At 39.3% G+C, this 21,603-nt stretch overlaps 1 protein-coding gene across 2 annotated transcripts in view; it reads left to right on the top strand.

The window, feature by feature from the left end:
• Positions 1–21,603, top strand: part of DIP2C (disco interacting protein 2 homolog C) — a 321,459-nt gene that overhangs the window by 287,884 nt on the left and 11,972 nt on the right. For both annotated transcript variants that reach the window (XM_030508942.1, XM_030508932.1), the window contains 2 exons: positions 4,063–4,124; positions 21,374–21,431. In XM_030508942.1, the coding sequence (XP_030364802.1) occupies positions 4,063–4,124; positions 21,374–21,431 (120 nt within the window). The remainder of the gene's footprint in view (positions 1–4,062; positions 4,125–21,373; positions 21,432–21,603) is intronic.

Genomic DNA, 21,603 nt, shown 5'->3' with positions numbered 1-21,603 from the left:
TCAAGGGTGAGCTTCATTCAGCCTGTCTAAGGTGCCCATCTTGTGATAGGATTCATCACCATGAGGAAATCCTTCCTACTTTATACTGTACACTTTCTTCTTTGATGTTAGAAGTTATATTAAATGAATCCTTCCTTCACTAGCAAAGGAAACTTTGGTAGTAAATTGAGGGCTTAAAGTTAATGTTTTTTCTTACTTAGTGATAGGTAACACGTTCTGAGGATCTTCCTTATTAAAAGCAATAAGGGATAGCTCTGCAAAGAGTGCGACAGGAGACCATGCACTTTACCAGAGGTATGATTCACACTTAGCAATGTAGAACAGCTCTGGGTGAGCTCCCTCAGATTCTGTTTTCCCACCTTTACTATGAGTCATGTCACCGTGTTCTTTTCACAGCTCCAGCTGCTGTCCTTACGTACGTGCGATTGTTAGGTGCACATCAAAAATTCCATTTCCGAACATCACTGGGGCAAAATTAGACTCACAGTAAACATTGAGGCCGCATCCTTAGATAGCAAAACAACACAAAATGCAAAACAGTAGAGATTTTTTAATTCTTGGGACTTCTGATTGCCTAGTTTCTGGCTTTTAACTCTGGGGAGGGAAGCAGGAGAGAACATGCAGCTTGGCCTTTGACTTCAGTGGAAATCAGGTACAGGCTGAGTGCTGGCACGTGGTCATCCCTACTGCTGACTTGGGGCAGTTCTCTGTCAAGTTTTGACCTGTGACATTTTCTCAGAGAATAAAAGCCTGGCATGTTGCAGAGGTTCACACAGACAAGGGATGGTTCGCTGCTGTCAGCCTATGCATGGGCAAGAGATTTATTTAGTCCAGGGGATGTGACTTATGATGTACCCATTTTCAGACAGAAAATTGTTTGGCCCATTTCATTTCCTTGAACACTACCTTGCATATCCTTAAGTATCAGATACAACAGAAGTCGTATTGTTTTTTTCCTGTTACCAGCATTACAGATGCTCTCTGTCTCACAAAATAAATGTGCACAGACAAACTGAGTCAGTCACTCTGGTCTTGGCTAAGGCTCTGCTGCTTTTGAAACGCTTTCAGAGTATCTCAGCTTCAGCTGGCTGCAGAAGGACGATGCTGAGACTTCAACTGCTGTTTCTCAACCCCTTCTTTAGTTAAAAGCCATATGAGGCTCTGGTATTTTGAAAGTCCTCTGTGGGCCTGCAGTATAGTCACAAGCAATGAATTATGTAACTGGTGGATTTCAGCAATTCTCCTGCTTTCTTGCAGTTACACTGCAGTGTTCAACCTGGATTATTAGTAATATTTCTATTTTGGGCCAGCAATGTAATAAGCAGATTCATCCTATTTTTTTAAATGCTTCATCTCCCCCTGCATCCAAAATAAACCTGGTTTAAGATGCTGCTGTGGCAGCTTCATGTAGTGTTTACTTTTGCTGGAATTCAGAAGGTTGGTGAGAGGGATGTGGGACACCAGTGCTCTCAGGGCTGTTTACTTTCACAAGGTGCAGGGTAAGTCCCGCTGCAGCCATCTCATGTTAGATGCTCCATGCGACAGTAGCAGCTTAGGACCACAGTGTTTTATCTTTGCTGCGTTAGTGATCATGGTGGAGAACTGATGGGGTTTTATCAGCTTTTAATTTTACTGTTCTTTATATGTATTATGCTGTTTACCATAGCAAATAGAGTAAGAATGAAGAATTACTGAACTATGCAGTTACTTAATTTAGTTATGGTCTTCTAGTAATTAGGTTGTGGATGAAGTCTTGATTTTATTTCACTTTAGGAACAGGTTACTCTGTATAAAATAATGTTTAATAATCTCTCTCTGTTGTATACTAAATTTTTTTTTTTTCCCAAAAAAGAGAGCTTAGTTTTCCTTTCCAGAGGACATCACTCACAAACTTCTTATAGTAGTGAAATGGCAGAGCTGGAACCCCTGTCTCAATGGATGTACATTAAAATATCAGGGCCATAATGTTTACTGACTTCTTCACCAAAACCAAAAAAAAAATCAGTATGCTGGACACATGTTTTCCACTAACAATGTTGTCTGTAGTGTCCTAAAACCATTTAAGTCTGTTTGTCCAAGGTTAGCAGTCTACAGCTGTCTCTTCTGTTGCTCTACTAAAATGTTGACACCTCATTTTTTACTTTTTTTAACCTTAATGGTATAATGGTTAATTTGTAAGATTTCTGTATTTGACATTGTTTTTCTTTTTATTTTACTCCCTGCTTTTTGCATTCTCCTCTTTTTTTTTTTCCTTCCCACCCTTCATTCCCATTTCTTTATTATTATTTTCGTCTTGTGTTACCTTCTTTCCTTCTCTCCCTCATCCCTGCTATTCCTGCTGCTATAGCCTCACAGGCTGGGGAAGCTGGCCGAGCAGGTAGGGGATTTTCATGTTCCCTCAATACCCACCTATCAGCTTCCAACAGTGGGACAGACTAGAAATTGAGTCTGGAGATTTGGGGATTTTCAGATCCTTCTATGAAATTATAAGCAAGTCCAGTATAGCTTTACTTGGATGCAGATTTCATCAAAGCTGTCTTTTGTAACTATTTCATTCACACTGAAAATAACAAATACCATAGTGATTGTCTTTGATTTTCAAACTTGACTGTTTCCATTGTTTTATAAATCAATTCAGGTTTGGTTTTATTTTTAAAGATAACCAATTTTTCCTCGATTTTGGTTTGTTTGGGTCTTTTTTTTTTTTTTTTAATATTGCATATATTTCAAATAAGTTCTCCACTCAGCACTAGTCTGTTACACTGCTGAGTTTACTAGTAGACTGAAAATCGTGTCGTTAATAGCTAGAGAGGATATTGTATCTTGTATTGTGTATAACAAGCTAAAGAGGCTAACATGCATGTGCAGCTCTATTACTCTTTTTCTCTTCTGGTGGTGGGTCACTATCAGTATCTGTATTGTAAGTACCAATTGGAATTGGTAACTCTTTTCCCCTTTAGATGACACAAAAATTATCTCTTTGTGGAACTCCATCACAAATTGTGGAACTACCAACCAGTATTGCAGAAATGTAACATTTATCCTTGCCATTCCTAATGTGGAGAATTATACTCTGTAATATATCCCAAACAGGACAGAAATCACTGGGAGTTGATGTTGCCTGCTGTTTTAAATAGTAAACATCTAAATAACTGATAAAGGAGTTCCTGCACCTCTAGATTACCAGGGTTAGGTGAATTTCTCTGCTGAAGAGGAAAGTTCCAGTGTTCCAAAATGAAGTTGTGCTTTTCTTCTAGCTTTCTGCTTAGCAAGGACATGAGGTCTGCAGCAGAGAAGAGCCCTAGACTAGAGCACTGAGAATTCACAGGATGTTCAGTGGTGATGAGTTTGAAGTTTCAGCTGAGGAAGATCGCTGCAGGTTACAAAACTGCAGCAAAGCTGTGGGTGGAAGGGCCTGAAAGACTGTATCATCTCAGCATGAAAGGAAACTAAAATTAGTCTACTGCTTTTCAAGTAACTAAATATTGTGACATAAAGCAAGGATTTAAATTATGCAGTGGAAGACTGAAAAGGAACAGAAGAATTGCTTACAGACCTTCAGTCCACATTGGTTCATGTCATGCGTGCTACCTTTACTATCTTTAGCTTCAAGTATATTCTCTGTTGCATGTACGGAAGACTCTCAGTAAACCATGCTTCACATTCCTGACCATGTGCTTCTGCCATTAAACTGTGTCTCCTCAGCAATTTCTGCCTTCCTTTATATGGCAAAACCTGTTTAACATTTTTTGTATGTATCCATGTGCTGATTACTTGGCCTCTTGTAGCAAATAAAACCTACGTTGACATGTGTTTGGTTAAGTAGTATGGCCGCTTGATGTTTTTCCAAACCCCAAGGTAGCAAGTACCTGACGGTAGGTATGTTTTCCAGTGCTCTTTCTGATTCTGTAAAGCTGAGCTTTGTTTGATGAATAGCTTAAATATAACTTGTCATTTGATTAGCATAATGAGCAGCGAAATGAATGTTCGGTTATTCTGGGGGTAAAACTCTTTGCTCCTCCCAGCCTGCAGGTTCTCATTAGCTGATGTTGTTGTTTACAGGGAACATCTGGACCAGATCCCACCACTGTGTATGTTGATATGAGGGCACTGAGGCATGACAGGTCAGAACCACCTTTTTCTTTTTCTCTAATACACACAATTAGCAGTGTCTAGCAAGAAAGCTACTTCAGCACACCTCACAGTCCTGAAAACCTCTGTAGTCCTCCTAAATAATTTATGTTAACTTTTACCAGTGAGCAGACATAGACATTTTTATTATTTGGTTAATTAATTTTACCATTGATAAAACTAAAGCATCTGACATCACCGCTGTGATGACTAACAAGGTTCCCGCTTTTATTGCCTTCAGGATTTCATGCCACTTGTATTCAGGTGGTGTAGGCCTAGACAGTCCCTAAGAAATAGAGACCCATTGGGCCTCTTAGCTTCACAGAGGTGTTTCTCCTCGGTTGGCAACCAGCAGGGAGACCATGGAGGGGAATTTGCTGCAGTTCTTAATGCTGCAAGACTATGAGGGAGTGGATCATTGGCTTCAGCCATTGTGAGCAACCACATTCTGTAACTGTGGGTACTTTCTAGTTCTGTCTTTAATGTTGGACGTATATGCAAGAAGAACTAAAATTTACCACTAGCGTTAGTAAGGAGATGTCTGAAATCTTATGGTTGGAGGGAAACTTGTGATTTTAGATGTAATTTTAGAAAATGCCCATGCACATGTATTTCAATTTTCCAATGCTTTGGTCAAAAGGCTAGCAGGTAGTCTCTTTACAAAATTTTAACAAAACAAAAATATTTCTATTAACTCGGGGTGGGGGGGTGGGGGGGGGTGGTGTTCTTTTTCTTTCATCCTTCTTAAAAGCTTAGCAGAGAATTTGTTGACCTTAGGTGAATATGAATTTTGGCTATATCAAAGTGACCAGTTCAGCCTGCACGATGCAGACCTCAGGGCACTGCAGGCCCAAATTATCCTCTAGATAGTTAAGTCAGGTATGATGCATCCTTTGGGATACTACTGTCTGCATAACCCAGACATAGAAAACTTGGTCTTCCTGGCCCAGCAACTGCGGTACTGTGTAGACACAGTCCATGCTCATACTCAACCCAGCAAAAAAAATGTGTGTTTGTAAAAAGGTGTTATTGTTACATGAGCCTACCTTCTCTGCATTGCGCTTTTGAAAGAAGATTACTGGAGAAGTTGAAAATTCTGAATTTCTGTTGTAAAAAGGAAATGAGAAGTGGGGCATTTCTTTACCTAAAAGCAGAGCAAACACTGTGGCCAGGGTAGGTCTCATCCATCTCTCAAAAGTGGTCTCTTTTCCAGCCACTGGAAAGGCACACACACCACCAGTGTATTGTAGCTATCACAGAAATGCACCAGCATGGGATAAATTGAGCTTTAAGGTACTTTTCTTTCTATATTGATAAGGAAGGAAGATTTGGAAATCAAATGTTTACTTTTTAATAGACACAGTAAACTGAGATTTAGTTTAGGTTAGAGATAAAGAAGAAGTTCTTTACTGTGAGGGTGGTGAGGCACTGGAATGGGTTGCCCAAGGAAGTTGTGAATGCTCCATCCCTGGTGATGTTCAAGGCCAGGCTGGACAGAGCCTTGGGCAACATGGTTTAGTGAGAGGTGTCCCTGCCCATGGCAGCGGGTTGGAACTAGATGATCTTAAGGGCCTTTCCAACCCTAACTATTCTATGATTCCATGATTCTATACCTGTAGTGTTTGCTCTAATCTCAGAGCTCTGAAATGGTTGCAGTTAAGTTGAACACAATGTAGGTAGATCCGTGTAAGCGTCATTCAAATGCAGAAGAAAGAGCTGATAAATCATGAAAACTACAGTTGTACCTATAGAGGGGAAAGAAAAAAGCAAGTGTAGATTAATTCCTTTTTTGGAATTATGTTTGCTGAGAGGAGAAAGACATTTATAGAACATCCATTGGAAAGGAAGTATGTAGAAACATATATAGAAAGAGAACATAGAATGTACAGTTAGTTAATAAAAATTATAAACAATAAAAATAAATTTGTATATATTTATATAGAGGAAATAAGATCTACTGTTCATAAAATCTGCATAAACCATGGGTATACTATTTCCCTGCCTTTAGCATGTCATTGAGAAGTAGGCATAGTTATTGAGATCAGACTTTGCAGTGTATTAATTTATATTCAGTGACTAGTTATACAGAACATGAAATATGATCTTTAGAGTTGGCTTCTCAGATTGTGGTAATGTAGATTTTAATTTGATGGATTAAAGCTCTGCCTCATTTACTCAGTCCGGTGGAATTCAGAATTAGATTCATGGGTCATAAATTAGGGGAGAAAACAACTTTATTTGACATAGTCTCTTCACACTTGCTGTTTCTAACCATTTTAGTGGAACTGAATGTCACTATTGCTTAACAATAACTGAAAGATTGCTGTACAGAGATGGGAGACTGTGTAGTAACAACCCACCAAGTCTTTGCAGGTCAGCCAGTCCCCCAGCAATATGAAAAGTTTACTCTGTACATTTAATGTGAGAAGTTTTTTTTTTGCATTTTATAGTTTAGAAGTTATTTTCCAGAATTTGAAAGAGACTGAACTTACTTCTTTCTTCCTTGGCGTGATAACACTTTCTAGTTGCTGCAAAAAGCAGCTGTAGTTCATCTGTTTGAGACTATTCAAGTCCTATTCACATCTATAGAAATTAATAATCAGTTTTAATATATTATTTCAGCTCATCTGGTAATTATGTGCTTGCATACTTCACAGCTTATGAAAATGTTGTCAGTTGATAGGAGTTTAGATCAAAATATGTGCAATTTGGGTAGAGATCTAGGAGTGGTCCATCAACCAAACCAGATATTTCCTCCCAACTCTCACTGGATTTGGATGGTTTCCTCCTTAGGTCAGGTTGGAGGGTCTCAAACACTTTATTTGTGCCTCTGTGTGGCTTTGAGCCACCAATCCACTGGTTTAGCTGCTGTGACTCTGCAGCTCTGGCCGTAGTTGCCAGCTGAGGGAAATGGCTGGGACTGGGCTCACCTGGAGGGCAGGAAACTTGTACCAAGGGATACAACCACTCAGTCAGTGGCTGGCATCAGTTATGTTAGTGGAAAAAGGCTTGATTGCCTAGCTGTGAGCATCTAGTGGAGTATGGAAGCTACTCCAGCAGGGTCTCTCATAGAGCTCATGTTGTATTTGCTAGCATAATGAGATGTCCCAGGCACCCTGTGCTGTCCCAACTAGCATTAGACACTTTGGAAACTAACATCCTAGTAGCAAGAGTATACAGCTTTGGCTTGCTGTTGGTGGCAATACATCAGTATTGTTGTACTCAGCATCTCATTGATTTTCTAAAAATCAGTGTCCTCAGGATGGCCAAGAAAGAGTGAGCAAAGAGAGGCAAGTCCCACATGGGCTGTTTAGTGAAAAACCAGTTAGCTCCAAGTGGCTGATACACCCCTGCACTGCAGTGCAATGCAGTTTAGAGAGGTTAACTCAGATCCAAAAGGCAAAATACATGGATTAATGCTTCACCACGCATGAGCTGGCCTTGCGGCAGGCTGCACTGGCACAGCACGGCTGGTCCCAGCTGCTGACTCACTGTACAGCTCAGGTCACGTAAATGTGCCTGCGCACATCTGCAGGGAGGGTAGATGCAACAAAACTCCCTGTCAGGTCGTTGGCTGCATCTCGCTGCCACTGCCTCTGGAAAAAACAACTTTATACACACACAGACACAAAATAAAAAGAAAAATAAATAGAAGAAATAGGTTATCATTCATATTCTTGTCCTGCTGTCTCAACTGCTGGTTTTCAGATCACTCCATCATCATTTTAGACCGGTCATGTTCTCCTCAGAAAGCTTTTCAGGTAGTTAAGCACAAGACACCTAAATATGCTAAAAGCTGAGAAGTGCTTGGAAGATAAAAAAGAGAGAGACACTTTCCTCATCACACCAAAACACCATATACATGAAAGATGTTGGCTTTTATAACACTTACATGCTTTTGTAGCAGTAGAGATGTAAATTTAAAGCCCAAGCATCCCTTTTATCCAGGATATTCTAAAACAATATGGACGTATATTTATAAAATTAAAAATGTCCAACAAAAAATACATCTCTGATAGTAACATAAAAATTTCTCTGCCTCCTCATCCTTAAAAGCATTATTTCTTGATGTAAAAACAATTTATTGGCAAAACAAGCTGCTTTATCAAACTGAGAAGAGACCTCATGTATATTCCAAATTAAGTCTGCCTTTCACATAGACAAGGCAAAAATATTTTTTGAGTGTTTGAAGAACAGGTCAGGCTGGATTCTCAGAATCAGGTCAGGGTGAATTTTCAAATGTTTCAACATATTTGCAAGTATTCTAAACCATACCTTTTTCTAAGAATCATTCAAAACTGTTTTCAAAATGTTACTGGTTTAACCTGCTAAATTTTGGAATTACCTTACATTTGTAACTATGCTGATATGAATAAGAAATAAAATATCATAAAAAATGTTGAAATATTCTGACTGCTTTGAATTTTTGCTCAATTTGTTAAGATAGAAAGCACCTTAAGGATCGATCCACCTGCTGATGGCTGAGAGAGAGATCATTGGTCTTCTCTTAAAGTTGAACTTCACGCAAACCTGTAAAGATAAACATCCCCTTGTGTCCTAATAGTCTTTTCTATAGCAAAACCTTATCCCTTGTATCCTAATGTTGTCTTCTATAGCAAAACCTTATCCAGAGTTTATTTTAAAAAGACAAATTAAAAGGAAACAAATCCATTGCAGTCTATGTCTACCCTCAAAAGCAGGTAAAAATGTCATCTTGTTCAGTAGCAGGTAGTGACAACTCCACTCCAGGAGTGGAGGCTTAGACTTCTAGGGGAGAGAGACACTAATCAAGTCACGTATGTATTGATGAAGATTTTTATAGCATTTTGCATGCATTTGCAACAGACAATTTCCTCTTATTTTGACTACAAATTTTATTTAATCTGATTATTGAGCTACATCCAGATTTTGTACCAAACTGGGCAAAAATGAAGACTTTGAGCCACTGTTAGTGAAAACTATTCCCATTTTTATTTGATAACATCTCTAGCTTCATATATGCAGGCATCCTTACCCCTCATATCCTTCTGATCCTGCCTTTAAATTCCAGTATTCCCTTTGGTGAAATAATAGCTGCATTGAATGATCATTTAACTTATTCAATTTCATCCAGTTAAGTCTATGGGGGGTGGTTTTCAGTAGAGATAGAAAAATGGAGAATTTAGTTTATTAAACCGTTTTGCAGCTTACTAGATTTCTTTTTGAGCTACATGTAGTGATGAGCTGCTTGGGTAGTTTCTTGGTCACAGACATGGCGAGCCAGCTGGCACCAAAAGGGAGCCAAATCCAGATGTGGGATATGACCAAATAGATTAAAAGCAGCAAGATGTGTGTGGGTTCAAGTGACTGATTTGGTAGTCTGGTTATCATTCAATGTGTGACTTGTATCCATAGTATCTCATTGAAATATTCCCACTCCATCATTAGAACAATTATTTTAATCTAGTTACCCTCCATGGAGTACAGATAGGTGTCTTCCCTTTATATGTGGTCACTGACATCTTCTTGAAGTGCAGCAAATTAGTGTATCATCTCTTAAAAAAAGGTGACCTTTGTATACACTTATGTCATTAGCAGACTTGATTTCTTAGGAAGTCATTGGTATGTTGTGCTAAATCTAATTTTTTGGGGGGAGTTTGGGGGTATTCAGAGATGTCTGAACTTCCATCAGACTCATTCAGACATTGTCTCCTTAACAGAGGTGATTTCAGAGGATGGAAATTCTGAATCTCATTCCCCAAGAAAAGAATGGAACACTTGTAGCATTTCAAAGATATGTGAAGACAGTTACTTAGGATTTATTTTCATAGATTGCTTATATGGTGAGCCCAATCTCAAATGCAGGTTCTGTCAAAAGGAATCGGTTAAGGCTTTGGCTTCATTTTAATATATTCCAGCATTTCAGACATCATGCAGGAAAAGAAAAATAGCCTTTTATTCTGGCTGTCAATTGTTTATCCTTCTCCTCCATATTTTACTGAAACGTTCATGTTGTGTATACATTGTTTTGGGTAACACCAAGCAACAAAGCCACAGGAGCTTTTTTCCTAATTCTCAAATACTTCTACTCCATCTACCTTGAAAAATACTCTTATTATAGGGTTACCAGACAAAAGAACTATTTAGCTAAATTATTACCTAAGCTCTAGCCACAGCAGTGCTCCATAGCACAGTCACAGCATGGAAGATAACCATTTTGTAGTCACATAGTAGAGAAAAAAGACTGGGGGGGGGGGGGGAGGGAGGGGGAGAGATGTCAGGAGATGTGCTAATGGCAAGTGACAGTGATATAGTTACCTTTTGTGAAACTTTAATTGATTAATCATACTTGAAAGCCATTTGCCAGTGGTAGCAAAAGAGAAGCTTTGAAGAGGGCTCCCTGATGTGCTGGGGAGCAGTGCTTTTTCCAGCTCTCGTAATAGGTTGCAGCATACAGAGCCCAGTTGCAGCTTAAAGAAAGCCCCAGTCCTCAATTACTCTGTCTGTGTGGAGTCCAAAGGGGTAATTAAAATCTATTATTGCCCCATTTGACACCCAGCCACCTTTTGCCTTGCAGTGAGATTCAGTAGGTAAGTGTGTAGAGTATTTTGAGGTTTGAAATGCTATATATCTGGTGAGCTGTTCAAAACAAAGACCTCACAAGTCATTGGCCTGAGAAGGCCACCAGTGCTTTTTATGCAGTAAGCTCATTTACAGATTGAATGGTTAAGTAATACCTCCAGCAGTGCCACTCCAGTCATCCCAAACTTTGAGGATCTCATATGGGTAGTCCAAGTTTCACACATCACATCTATGATCACCCATGCTTTTATTTTAAGAATGTCTGTTGCTTTAGCTGTTTGGCCTTTTTTTTCTGTTACCACAGAAAGAGATCTTCTCATGGAAAAATGAAAAGACTTTCACCCCTATGAAGCCAGTAGGAAAGATAACTCGGTTGAGAGGAGGAGGAGTTGAGGTCTTTAAAATAAAACCTAGGTCCCTTGAAGTTTTAAGTAAGTTGAGTAAAGATGCAGTTTGATTTTGAGGAGTCTTTGTAGAGACATTTGGCTTTTAGGCATTTGCCTGTTAACTGACAGAATCTCATTAGTGAGTTTAGGCTGTCTGTCATAGCACTGGCAAAACCCTCCTCGCTTTTCATTTTTTTTGCTCAGGAGAAGATACAGCCTCGGCCTTTTAGTGGCATCATGGTTTGTTTCTGCCATGCAAACACTGCTGTCTTAAAAATCCCCTTGGCAATGTTTCTGATCTGTGGGAAACAGATCTCCTAGAAAGAAAAGTTAATTTGGGCTGTTAACCATCGTATCAACACTTCCAATTCTGAGTTAGAGGACAAGTCCCAGTCTGGCTAGAGTGGAGGAAGGGTTCTCTCTTGCTGTTCCTGCTTCTGTCAGGGGACGAAACAAGAGACTTGTTCAACCTCTGTGTGCTGGATTAGGAATAAAGCTGACAACCTGGGAAACTGAAGAGGAGCAGTCTAAGGGATTGCACTATTTACGTATGAGGATCCAGAGTTATAACAAAATTTGTAAATGTACTTATTTTAAGAGCTTTAAAAGATGCTTCATGTTTCCAGGCATAAAGCAAGGGCAGGAGAAAGGGACAAACATCCAATAACTTTTGATGGAAAGTCACCCCCTCTTGTCCCAATCAGTCTGAGCTGTGAGACTGAACTAGGGGGATGGGAGCCCTACAAAGCAATTTCTCTGCTTTCTAAGGCAAGATTGCTAGCTCCTGAAGTATTTCCTCCCTTGAAACAAGTCTATTTCTTCTTTGATAAAGTAATCTTCAGGGGATCAGGATATTATGATTTTAGTAGAACAGGACAATAAGAGTTGGCTTTAAATGTGGTTTTGAAAGAGGATGTGGTGGTTTAGCATACTTTAGCTACAAATCAAGAAATTCCAGTTATATTTCCCTGGAGGATTAAGGGCAAAGAGAATACTCTCTTGTGTACCAAGTAAGACAAAGGGAAAATAGCTTTTCAGGAAAGTAGGCGTGCTGCAGTTGTACATTCGTGTAAGTGTTTGCAAGTGCCATTTGCATGAGATTTTTCAAACATGAGTAAAAGAATGAGATGGAAAATAGTTCCATTTTTGTTTGTTTTTACAAACCAGTTTTGAATTTCACAATAATATTCCAGCTTATACACTAACATTTTTATTTTGAAGAACATCTGATGCTGTTAAAAAAAAAGGGATTTCCCATTTCAGAGTATACCGAGCTTCTTTGGTGTTACAGGTCCTTCTTTTTCAGTCATACTCCTTACAGAAGATGGAAATTGATAAAGCAAGCTGTCCACTCACATTTCTGAGGAAGATCTATTGAAGATTCTTCCTTTTTTTCCCTACAAGCCTTACTTCTTACTTTCTCTCTCCCAGAGTTTGCCATGAGTCTAACCATACAGTTACACAAATGTCTTGAAAGAGCGGAACTTTCATTCTTCCATTGTCTTTACAGATAAAATGTATTATGTGTTTGATTTTTACAGATGTTGTATTCTAAGGCATAATTTGCTGTGCTTTCCTCATTTTGGTATGTACTACTAATGGAGCACTGGACAGAGATTCTTTAAAAATGCCAAGAGTGATCAGCATAGAGTACATTCACTGATTCAGTAGTGGAGGAAAAAGTGCTGCTTTCCCATAGTGCTATCATAGAGTGCATTTCACAACAGAGACATCGTTTGGCAAGGATAATATCTACTGAATACATAGAGTCATAGAATCAACTAGGTTGGAAAAGACCTTTAGGATCATCAAGTCCAACCATTACCTCAAGACTGCCAAGACCACCACTAAGCCATGTCACCGAGGGCCTCATCTACATGGCTTTTTAACACTTCCAGGGCTGATGATTCCATCACATCCCTGGGCAGCCTGTTCCAATGCCTCACCACCCTCTCTGTGAAGAAATTTTTCCTAATATCCAATCTAAAAATTGGATGTTCATAGGAATTTTGGAGTGAGCCTTTGTAGTTTCTGCAGACCCAGCCACAGACTGAGGTGTGCTATAAGAGGTGGAGCTTCCTAAGTGCTTTCCATCCCTCTTTCCTTTCCCCTATTCTCTTGCCAGCCTTTACAGGAGGATGGGGCCTTTGCTGTCCCACATACTGACAGTTCTTTGTGATAAATAATTCAGTGGAGGGTGCTATGCTGGCGGTTACTCCTGCAAAGTGGGCTGTCACCTCTGGGACCCACTCCAGCTTTGCTAGCCTCAGGCTCTCATTTGGCTCCTGTTGTCAGTGGAGTCTCTGACTGTAGGAATACTGAATGGTTAGGATTGGGAAGGATAGCTCTGAAAAGCAGTAAAAGCATCCTATATTTATATAAGGATCCATCACTAACTTGGTTAGAGATGTAATATCCTCTTGAATGGCTCTCTTCAACAATTCTTTATACATTGCTTCAAGCCTCACATATCCTTCTTAATATTGCATATACTGTATATGCCTTTTTGCAGAAGATGAAGTTATGTGAAGAGACTTGTGAAGCTTGGCCAGGCTTCTCAATAAGTCTTCCTGTGAAAAGGACAGTTCCTTTTCAGTGCCTTCAGGTGTACAAGGTGCTGCTTGTGGCACTGCTGACCTTTTCTTCAGAGTGGTAATCTGCAGCTTTAATTCAACTGACAAAATAGCTCTGTGTATTGAAGTTTTCCATGCACAGGAAATGTCCTTGGTGGTTGTTAAGGAGAGGGAACTTTCCGCAAGTTCTTCCTCAAAAATGCAGTGTGAGTCAGCTGGTGGTGTGAACTTGGAAGGTTGTAGCATGAATTTGGAAGGTTGTAGCAAGATAACAGGACAGGTGAAAGAGAAATGATCTCAGAAATTCCACCGTAGATTACATTGCATGAATGCAGAATACGAATATTGCATCGGGGAAGCTAAAATTATTTCCATCATTTGTTAACAACAAATAAGCTAATACAATTAGATGAGGATGTTTTCAGATCCCAAGTTTGTTGTGATGAAAGTTTTCCCTATGTGTGGAGTCTCTTTTTCTCAATTAGAACTGGGAAGATAAAGGGAAAAGCGTATTGTATTAAACAGAATCATCAGATCCCAATTGTGGTTATGAAAAGTGCTGTAAAAACAATTAGTGATAAACACCATGTCCTGGGAGGTTTGTAATCTAAATGAAAGGAGAACAGCTGAGAGCAGCATTATGCCTGGTTTTGCAAATATGAACCTAAAGCACACAGAAAGGTGATGCTCTGCCTGGTGGGGCACAGTAAGTGGGAGGTAGGGACAGGAGGGAGACCGATTTCTCCGGAGTCCCAGTCCACTGCTTTCACTTGAAATAGCTGTGTACTGTGCTTTGAACAGTCTGCAAAGTTAATTTAAACAAATTTAATGTAGTTCACGCATAATGAAAGCTGAGCATTTTAAAGAACTCCAAGGTTGAAAACAGACATAAACATGGCTTAACTCTTTTACATATTACCATAGTCTCATGTGATAAAATTGCTGTTACTTTTTTAATCTCTGAAGCTCTGAATATTCCCTTCCTGAACAAGAGTTCCTCTCTCATTTTGATCACTTTGCAACTGTCTTAAATCCTTCCGTAACCTTTTCTGCTGCTTTGTTCAGCCATCTGAAGGACTGGAAGCTCTTTGCTTTTGACCTCAGGGAATTTGGGACATAAAATGTAATTTAGGTTTATAGTGAAAAAAGGTCTTTACATTAAAGGAAGTGATTTAGTGCTAATTCTTTAGCTGAACTCGTTGATTATTGAATTAACAGGATTAAAATATGTCCTAGACATATAGATGATTTAATGGTTGTTCATTTTGTTGGCTAAAGTTCGTCTCAGTCCAGAAGTCCCTTTTTCATTCTCATTTATCCATTATCAATGCATTTATCCGTTATGTGAATTTGTCATGTGATGGGAGAAAAACCGCTTTGAGGAAACCAGAGTGATGCAGGGAAAACTTCTTCATTATCTAGATCTTCCCTTCGGCCTACGTGTTCAGCTATGCAATTTTCCTGCTTTTCTGATCTGGTTATTTGAACTGGGCATATAATTTTGTAAGGCAGAGCTTGTGTTCTTTGATCCATATTTCCATTTTTGATAGAATGATCTCCTTAACTTGTAAGTTCTGGAACAGGTCATGTAGAAATATTTTATTATTTGAATAAGATGCAGTGGAAGTCTTGAGTGTCAGAGTGCAGGATCCCACCCTTACCTCAGTGCCCATCTTTGCCCTAGCTATAGAAAATCAGAACAGGCTGCATCAGCTCTTTCCCACCACCACGCACCTTCTCAACATTAGACAGCGATATATGTCTGAAAGGTGTTGATGGTGGCAGCGCTTCCTAGCCATTTGAGTCACAACTGTGGAATCACTGTGCTGTGTATAGAGCTACACAAAAGCATATGTGATCTCTGTCATCATATGCCTTACAATTAGGTTTTGGTTAAAATTTCTAATGAATTAAGTGGTTGTCTTTTTTCACCAGAAAAGACTGTTCTGTTGAAATCAAAAGAGTCAGTTTTGGCAGATCTTTTTCAGCTTAAGGAAAGTTAAAATGGAATTCTCAAAGTGGTCGAAACACCCAACTTTAACTTTTGAGTTTTTGGTCATGATGGTGCTTAAAGCATTTTCATTTTGGAGAGTTAAGTATCTTAGATTTCAAAACAAACAAAAAAACCTGAAACACTAGACATCAATAACCTCTTTTTCTGACCTGCAACATTATTTTTTTCAGATTCCATTTACAGCTTCTTTCCATATTTCACTTCCTTTTTCATGTTTCAATTCCAGTTTAATACACAAAAATTTTCAAAACATCAATTTTTTGTGGGATAAGAAAATAGCCACTTTTCCTGCAAAGTTCAGCTTCTAATTTAAGATGGCAATCAGCAGGAAAACTTAAGAAACAGGGCTGGAATGAAACCAAAGAGACCATAGGCTGTTTCTTTCTGTTACAGAAAGGCTATGGACAAGGAGGGGACTTACATACAACATATTTTTGATACATATTAAGTTATATGTGCATCACATCCTATCTGGTTTCATCTAGGTTTGTTGCTGAAGGTTTTGAAGAGTGGCAGCATCCCAAAACAGATACTGAAATTAATGTGCAAATAGCTAGTATTAAAAAAAAAAAAAAAAAGAAAACCAAACCAAAAGCTGGACTTCCAAGCTGCCAAAGTGGCATGGTCTGAGAACAGACCGCTCAAGATGGGAGGAAGGGTTGGCAGGGTAGAAAGGAAAATAAGAGCTTGAGATGATGGAAGATTCAGTGCTTCATGCTGCCCAAGCCTAGATAGCAGCAGCAGATGCTGGCACACTGGCAAGGAGGAGGGCAGTTACCATGGCTCAGCTTGTGAGAATGGCTATAAAGGAAAGAAAAATGTTCCAATATGTGGGTTTGGCCAAGTGTTAGGGTAAAAGGCAAACACTTTAGCTGAGTAACATTTAAAAAGAAAGGGGGCAGTGGGAATAACTCCTTTGAATTGGACGCGGAGAGCTGGTTAGAAATAACAAGAGGAAGCCAAGAATGGTTCATGCCAAGCATTGCAGAGTAAAAAGGTTCCTGAATATGAAATACATTCAGCTGAGAAATAAACTCTGAAGGGGAGTGGAAGAAGCCCCATCATTTGAAATACTGTAACAGGAGTAGACAAAGCGCTTGAAAGTGCACTGCAGGGGACAGTCTTTCTTTGGCAGGGAGCAAGACTTGGATGACCTCATAGCTTCTTTCCATCTCTATTAGAATCACAGAATCCAAAGTCTTTCTCAAAGCAACAGCACAGCCGGCTTTGAAGGTTTGCCCAGTTTTGGCATCATAACGTTGGTTAGTACCACTCTGCGCGTTCCAGCCCCTGCAGATTCCCAAAGCAACAGTTAATAGCTCTGCTGGCAAACTCTCTGATTAGTGTAAAATACTAGCAAGCTGTGGAATGTATTTTGGAGAGGTTTCATCACCGCATGGACCAGATCTGAAAAGGAGCATAAACAAAATCTGCAGTTTCATGAAAGATAGTTGTTCAGAAAGACATTGTTAATGTATTTCAGTATCCCCTTTGCTGCACAGTGATTGCAGTGCCCGGTTAGTTATAGTTTGCCAGTTTTCATTCTGAAGTCAGATTTCAGTCCTACTTTTCTATAATGTTCAAATTAAAGGACATTAAATCGGTCCAATGTATTAAATTGTAACAAGCAAAGAAGTTTAGCATATGCTGCTGTTGTAGCCGCATTCCTTATTAAATCCCAGTAGCCAGACTTTGAAACATAGGCAGCTTTCTCAATATGCAGCTCCTGTTAGAATTTTTTTAAGAAAAAAGACTAATTCTTAGGAACAAGTGAAGAAAAATCTCAGTTATACTCTCCTATATTACACTATGTAAAGACTACACTCGTGTATTGTCATTGCTTATAGCTTTGTAACAGTGCAACCATTCTTAAACATCTGCCTTTCCCCTCCAGTGAGACATTTTGGTGGGAGAGAAGCTCTGTGTCTGCCCTACATCAGGTCACTCATTTCTGTTTTCCCTCTCAGCTTGGCTGCAAACCACCAGAAGGTGCAAATGTAGCTTTCCCGCCCCAGGGCAGCATTTTTCTCCCATCCACTTGATTTTCAGGCTCTTTGCCCAGGCTGGCTCTACTGCCATGATCTCCTCTGCCCTTCCCAGCAAGACTCGAAGGCAGCAGAAAGCAGCGGGAAGGCTCTGGGCTCACTTTGTAAGACACTGTTTTCACTCCCAATAAAAAATTGCTGGAGCACTGCAGAGAAACAGGACTAGTCCTTTCTAGACCTCCGCTGTCTGGGAGCACGTTAGGATTATTTGGGAATGTGGAGAAGGTTTACCAACATTGTCCTAAGAAGGCTTTATTCTCGAAGGGTCAGATGGGCCCTGTGCTCTGCCTTTTTGTCTTTCCTGCCAGACCAGCCTTGATAGTGATGCTGCTCACTCAAGAGGGAAGCAAAGAAGTTTTCAATCATGTCTGTGTTTGTCAGTGGAAAAATGGATATCTCTTGGGGAAGAGTGGGAACAATTGAATTTATTTTACGCTGAGGCACAGCAAAACTCATTTTAAAAATTATTACCTAATGTCCATAATTTATTCACAGTACTAGTCCCAGTAGAGTTAATAAGACTATTACGCACTTAAAATTAAGTATGCACATAGGAGTCGGAAACATCAGAATGTAATGTTTTACTTCACTTTTTGTAAATCCCTTTGTGGCACAATATCTTCTATTATTTCAGCACTGTTAAGAGATTTAACAGCATGTTCCCAAGTGGATTGTGAGCTTAGCAGAAACTTTTTAAAAAGGAACCCAAGTTCCTAAGCGCTACCAGGGCTCTCACAAAAAACCTCCAGGAAGTGCCATTTCTATGTTTAGTGCACTGCCATGATAACTCTGGAGGGAGGTGAGGCAGAAAGCGCAGAGTGGGTAGAGGTTTAACACAATTGGAAACTGAGAAGTTGCGCCTTCTGGATCATCATGTGCTAAAAAATCAGACAAGGTTAAAGGAAACAGGTGGAGAAGGGAACTAGAAGAATATGCTAGTGATAATAAGAACAAGGTGGGAAGCACAGATGCTGAAAGCAACGAGGAAAGAGATTTTCAGATTTATGAATGTTGATTCATTTCCAGTAGTCTCTTCATTGACTATTGAAGGTATAGCTTTTTTTATGTGGTTTCTGCTAGGCCTGGAGTTCAGCAACACTTCACTGATGCATGTCTTAATAACTGGATTGAGCAAAGGCCAGCAGTATCTCTGGGCAGCTGGACAGCTCTGACGTACACTTTTCCTGCCCCAGAGGTTTTTTACTACTGTTATCCAGATTGAATTCTTTTTAAACCAATCTTAAATTCAAATAAAGTACTTCCTGACCTTTGTTACACCATCACTCTTAGAATGCTTATGGCTCAAGTTTTTTAAATTGTCTCTTTTTAAAGATTTTCACTATTTGACAAATGTTAGTAAATAATAAATAAGATCACTCTGTCTGTTAAAGGAGATACGAAGTGGTTCGAATGATGATCAGTTCTTCTAAGAACAGCTACCTGTCTGCAAGTAGATATCTAAAGGTTGGAGATTTCAATTAAAAGAACTCAATTAAAAGCATTTTCTGTTTCTATGCTAACATAGGTTTTACAGAACAAAGATATATATAAAAAGGCAGAATACAGGCATTATTAACAATTGCTTTTTGCCATATTTGATATTGTTTCCATATGCAGTTATTTGTAAAGCCTTTGCTGCGTACTCCTAAATACCTATGATTTGGCTTGCTATTTGAACAACAACGAAGTGTGACTTATGTAGACATACTCTTTATAGAGTAACATTAATTAGCCTTGCATGTACACCTTACAATGAGGCTCCTGTGGCCTGGCTTTCTGCTGCCCCATATCTGTGTCCCTGGTTGAACAGATGGATATTGTAGCTTCACTGCTTTTGCCATGAATCCGGTGGTAGTCCTACTGCTCTTCAGCTGATGAGAGGCTCAACAGTGTGTGCCCCTGTAACACAACAGAGGTTTAAGAGTGCAATACAGTGTAAAACAAGGACAGAATAACATCAGAGGTAACACACAGAAGTGGTAATTAGTGCTTCAGGCTCTGTCTGGGAGTTTCGTGGCAGTTGAACAAACGTTGGAAGGTGGTTCCTGTTATGCACCTTGCAGGAGAGCAGGTCAGGTTGCAGATGCCTTAACTGTGTCTGCTCCAGGCAGCGCCCCTTGTGGGGCACTTTCCATCCTGTCCCTCTCTTGGAAAAGCAGTCTGAAATTGCTGGGTTATTTGTGTTGTATCTCTTTCTGCTAGTGCAAGGAACTGATGTGCAATGCTTCAAGGGCTTAGCCCTGCCCCATTCATCAGCGTTGAGAGACTTCCCAGAACCACAGATAAAAAGCTATTCTCTTTTCCTGCCTTGACCTCGACAGGCCCAGCTTTTATAGAAGGCTTTTGGAGCAAAGAAATGGTAAAAAAAAAAAAAAAAAAAAAGATACCTTTTTCCATCTCCTTTATGTTTAAGGTCTGAACTTGCCAAACCTTTGTTCTTCTCCAAAGGGACCTCTGGCTGAGGTCTCTGTGTCTCATCCCTCCTTTCCCAAATGGAGCACTGCAGTACTCTGTCTATAGAAAGACTGTTGCAAAACAATCCCAGAAAGATCTGCTTCCAACAGGCTGCAGTTTATGATCAGTTTAACCAGATCCAGTTTTCCACCAATCTACTCCTAACTATGTCTTCCTCTCTTCCAGTGTTACATGTTTACCTTCTACAGGGTTGGTTTTTAGGCAACTTGTGCTGGGGCTTTTTTCTAATCACAGAGCTGAGGGGAAGAAAGAGGTAAGAACAGCTCTTTTGCCAAAAGTCCAGATTTAGCTTGGTTAAGTGGATTATGAAAACTGTTGAGGAGTGGGAAGTTTAAGGTTTTCATGGACTGTTAGAACTTTCAAGTTCTCTCACTTAGGATACAGGAATGCCTAGATGTTAGCAAATTCTCTTCACCAATTACTGGCTGAGATCATCAGCTATTTTAGGTCTTTAAAGTGTCTCTCATTCTAATCTGCTGAGTACTTTTCCAAGGTTAAATGAGGGATTTCCTTCCAGACCATCATACCACTGAAGGAGATCTGCCATTTCTGTGCCTTTAGTGGGAAAATAGGTTATCTAAGAAAGGAAGAGACTGGAAAGCCACACTCAGAGAAAGGGTCTGACCTCAGCAGTAATAACATTTTTCATTAAATTATTTTTTTTAATATTAAAATGTTTATCACTGTCCATTGAAAATAATTAAACGATTGCAAATGCAGAGGCCAGGTTATGAGTTATTTCGATATGATTTTGATTTTATCTGCTGGCTACTCATGGAATGTGGTTGCTCACTCAGCTCAGATGCTTTTGTGTCTGTGCCCTGGCATTTATGATGTTCTTGTGGGAAATTAATATTTTAGATCCCTCTTGTTGTGAGTAAATTTGTGCATGGAATTCCATTTACAAAGTCTATCAAAAACAAATAAAAGGCACCAACTATGTTTGAAGAATTTAATATTTAAGAAAATGTTCACACACGTCTTTTTTTCATTATTTTCCCAGCCGTAAGTCTTGACTAAGATTAAATATGGAGCCCGATTATGTTCTACAGGATATAAGCTTTATCTGTTCCAAAAATAACATTAATCTCTGCAATCATTAACCATTCCTTTTAGAAATAAATGTTAATGAAAAGCAAATAAACACAACCATGTATTATGCATATTATCTTTACATGTATTTTACAGAGTTCGTTTAGTTGAAAGAGGATCTCCACATAGTTTGCCCCTCATGGAGTCAGGAAAAGTAAGTACCAAAAGAAGATTTAAATGTACCTTTTATGGTAATATTTACTTTTAAATATTTACCTTTTAAATATTTACTTTGATGGTAAGTATTTTCAGTGAATTTCCCCGTTTTTCATCCATTTTTACATGGGTGTGTTGAGGAAGGCTTTATCAGCTGTGCAGATTGAAGA

The sequence above is a fragment of the Strigops habroptila genome, chromosome 1 (genome assembly GCF_004027225.2).
Source record: "Strigops habroptila isolate Jane chromosome 1, bStrHab1.2.pri, whole genome shotgun sequence".
Taxonomy (NCBI): Eukaryota; Metazoa; Chordata; class Aves; order Psittaciformes; family Psittacidae; genus Strigops; species Strigops habroptila.
This window is presented reverse-complemented; position numbering and strand designations above follow the sequence as displayed.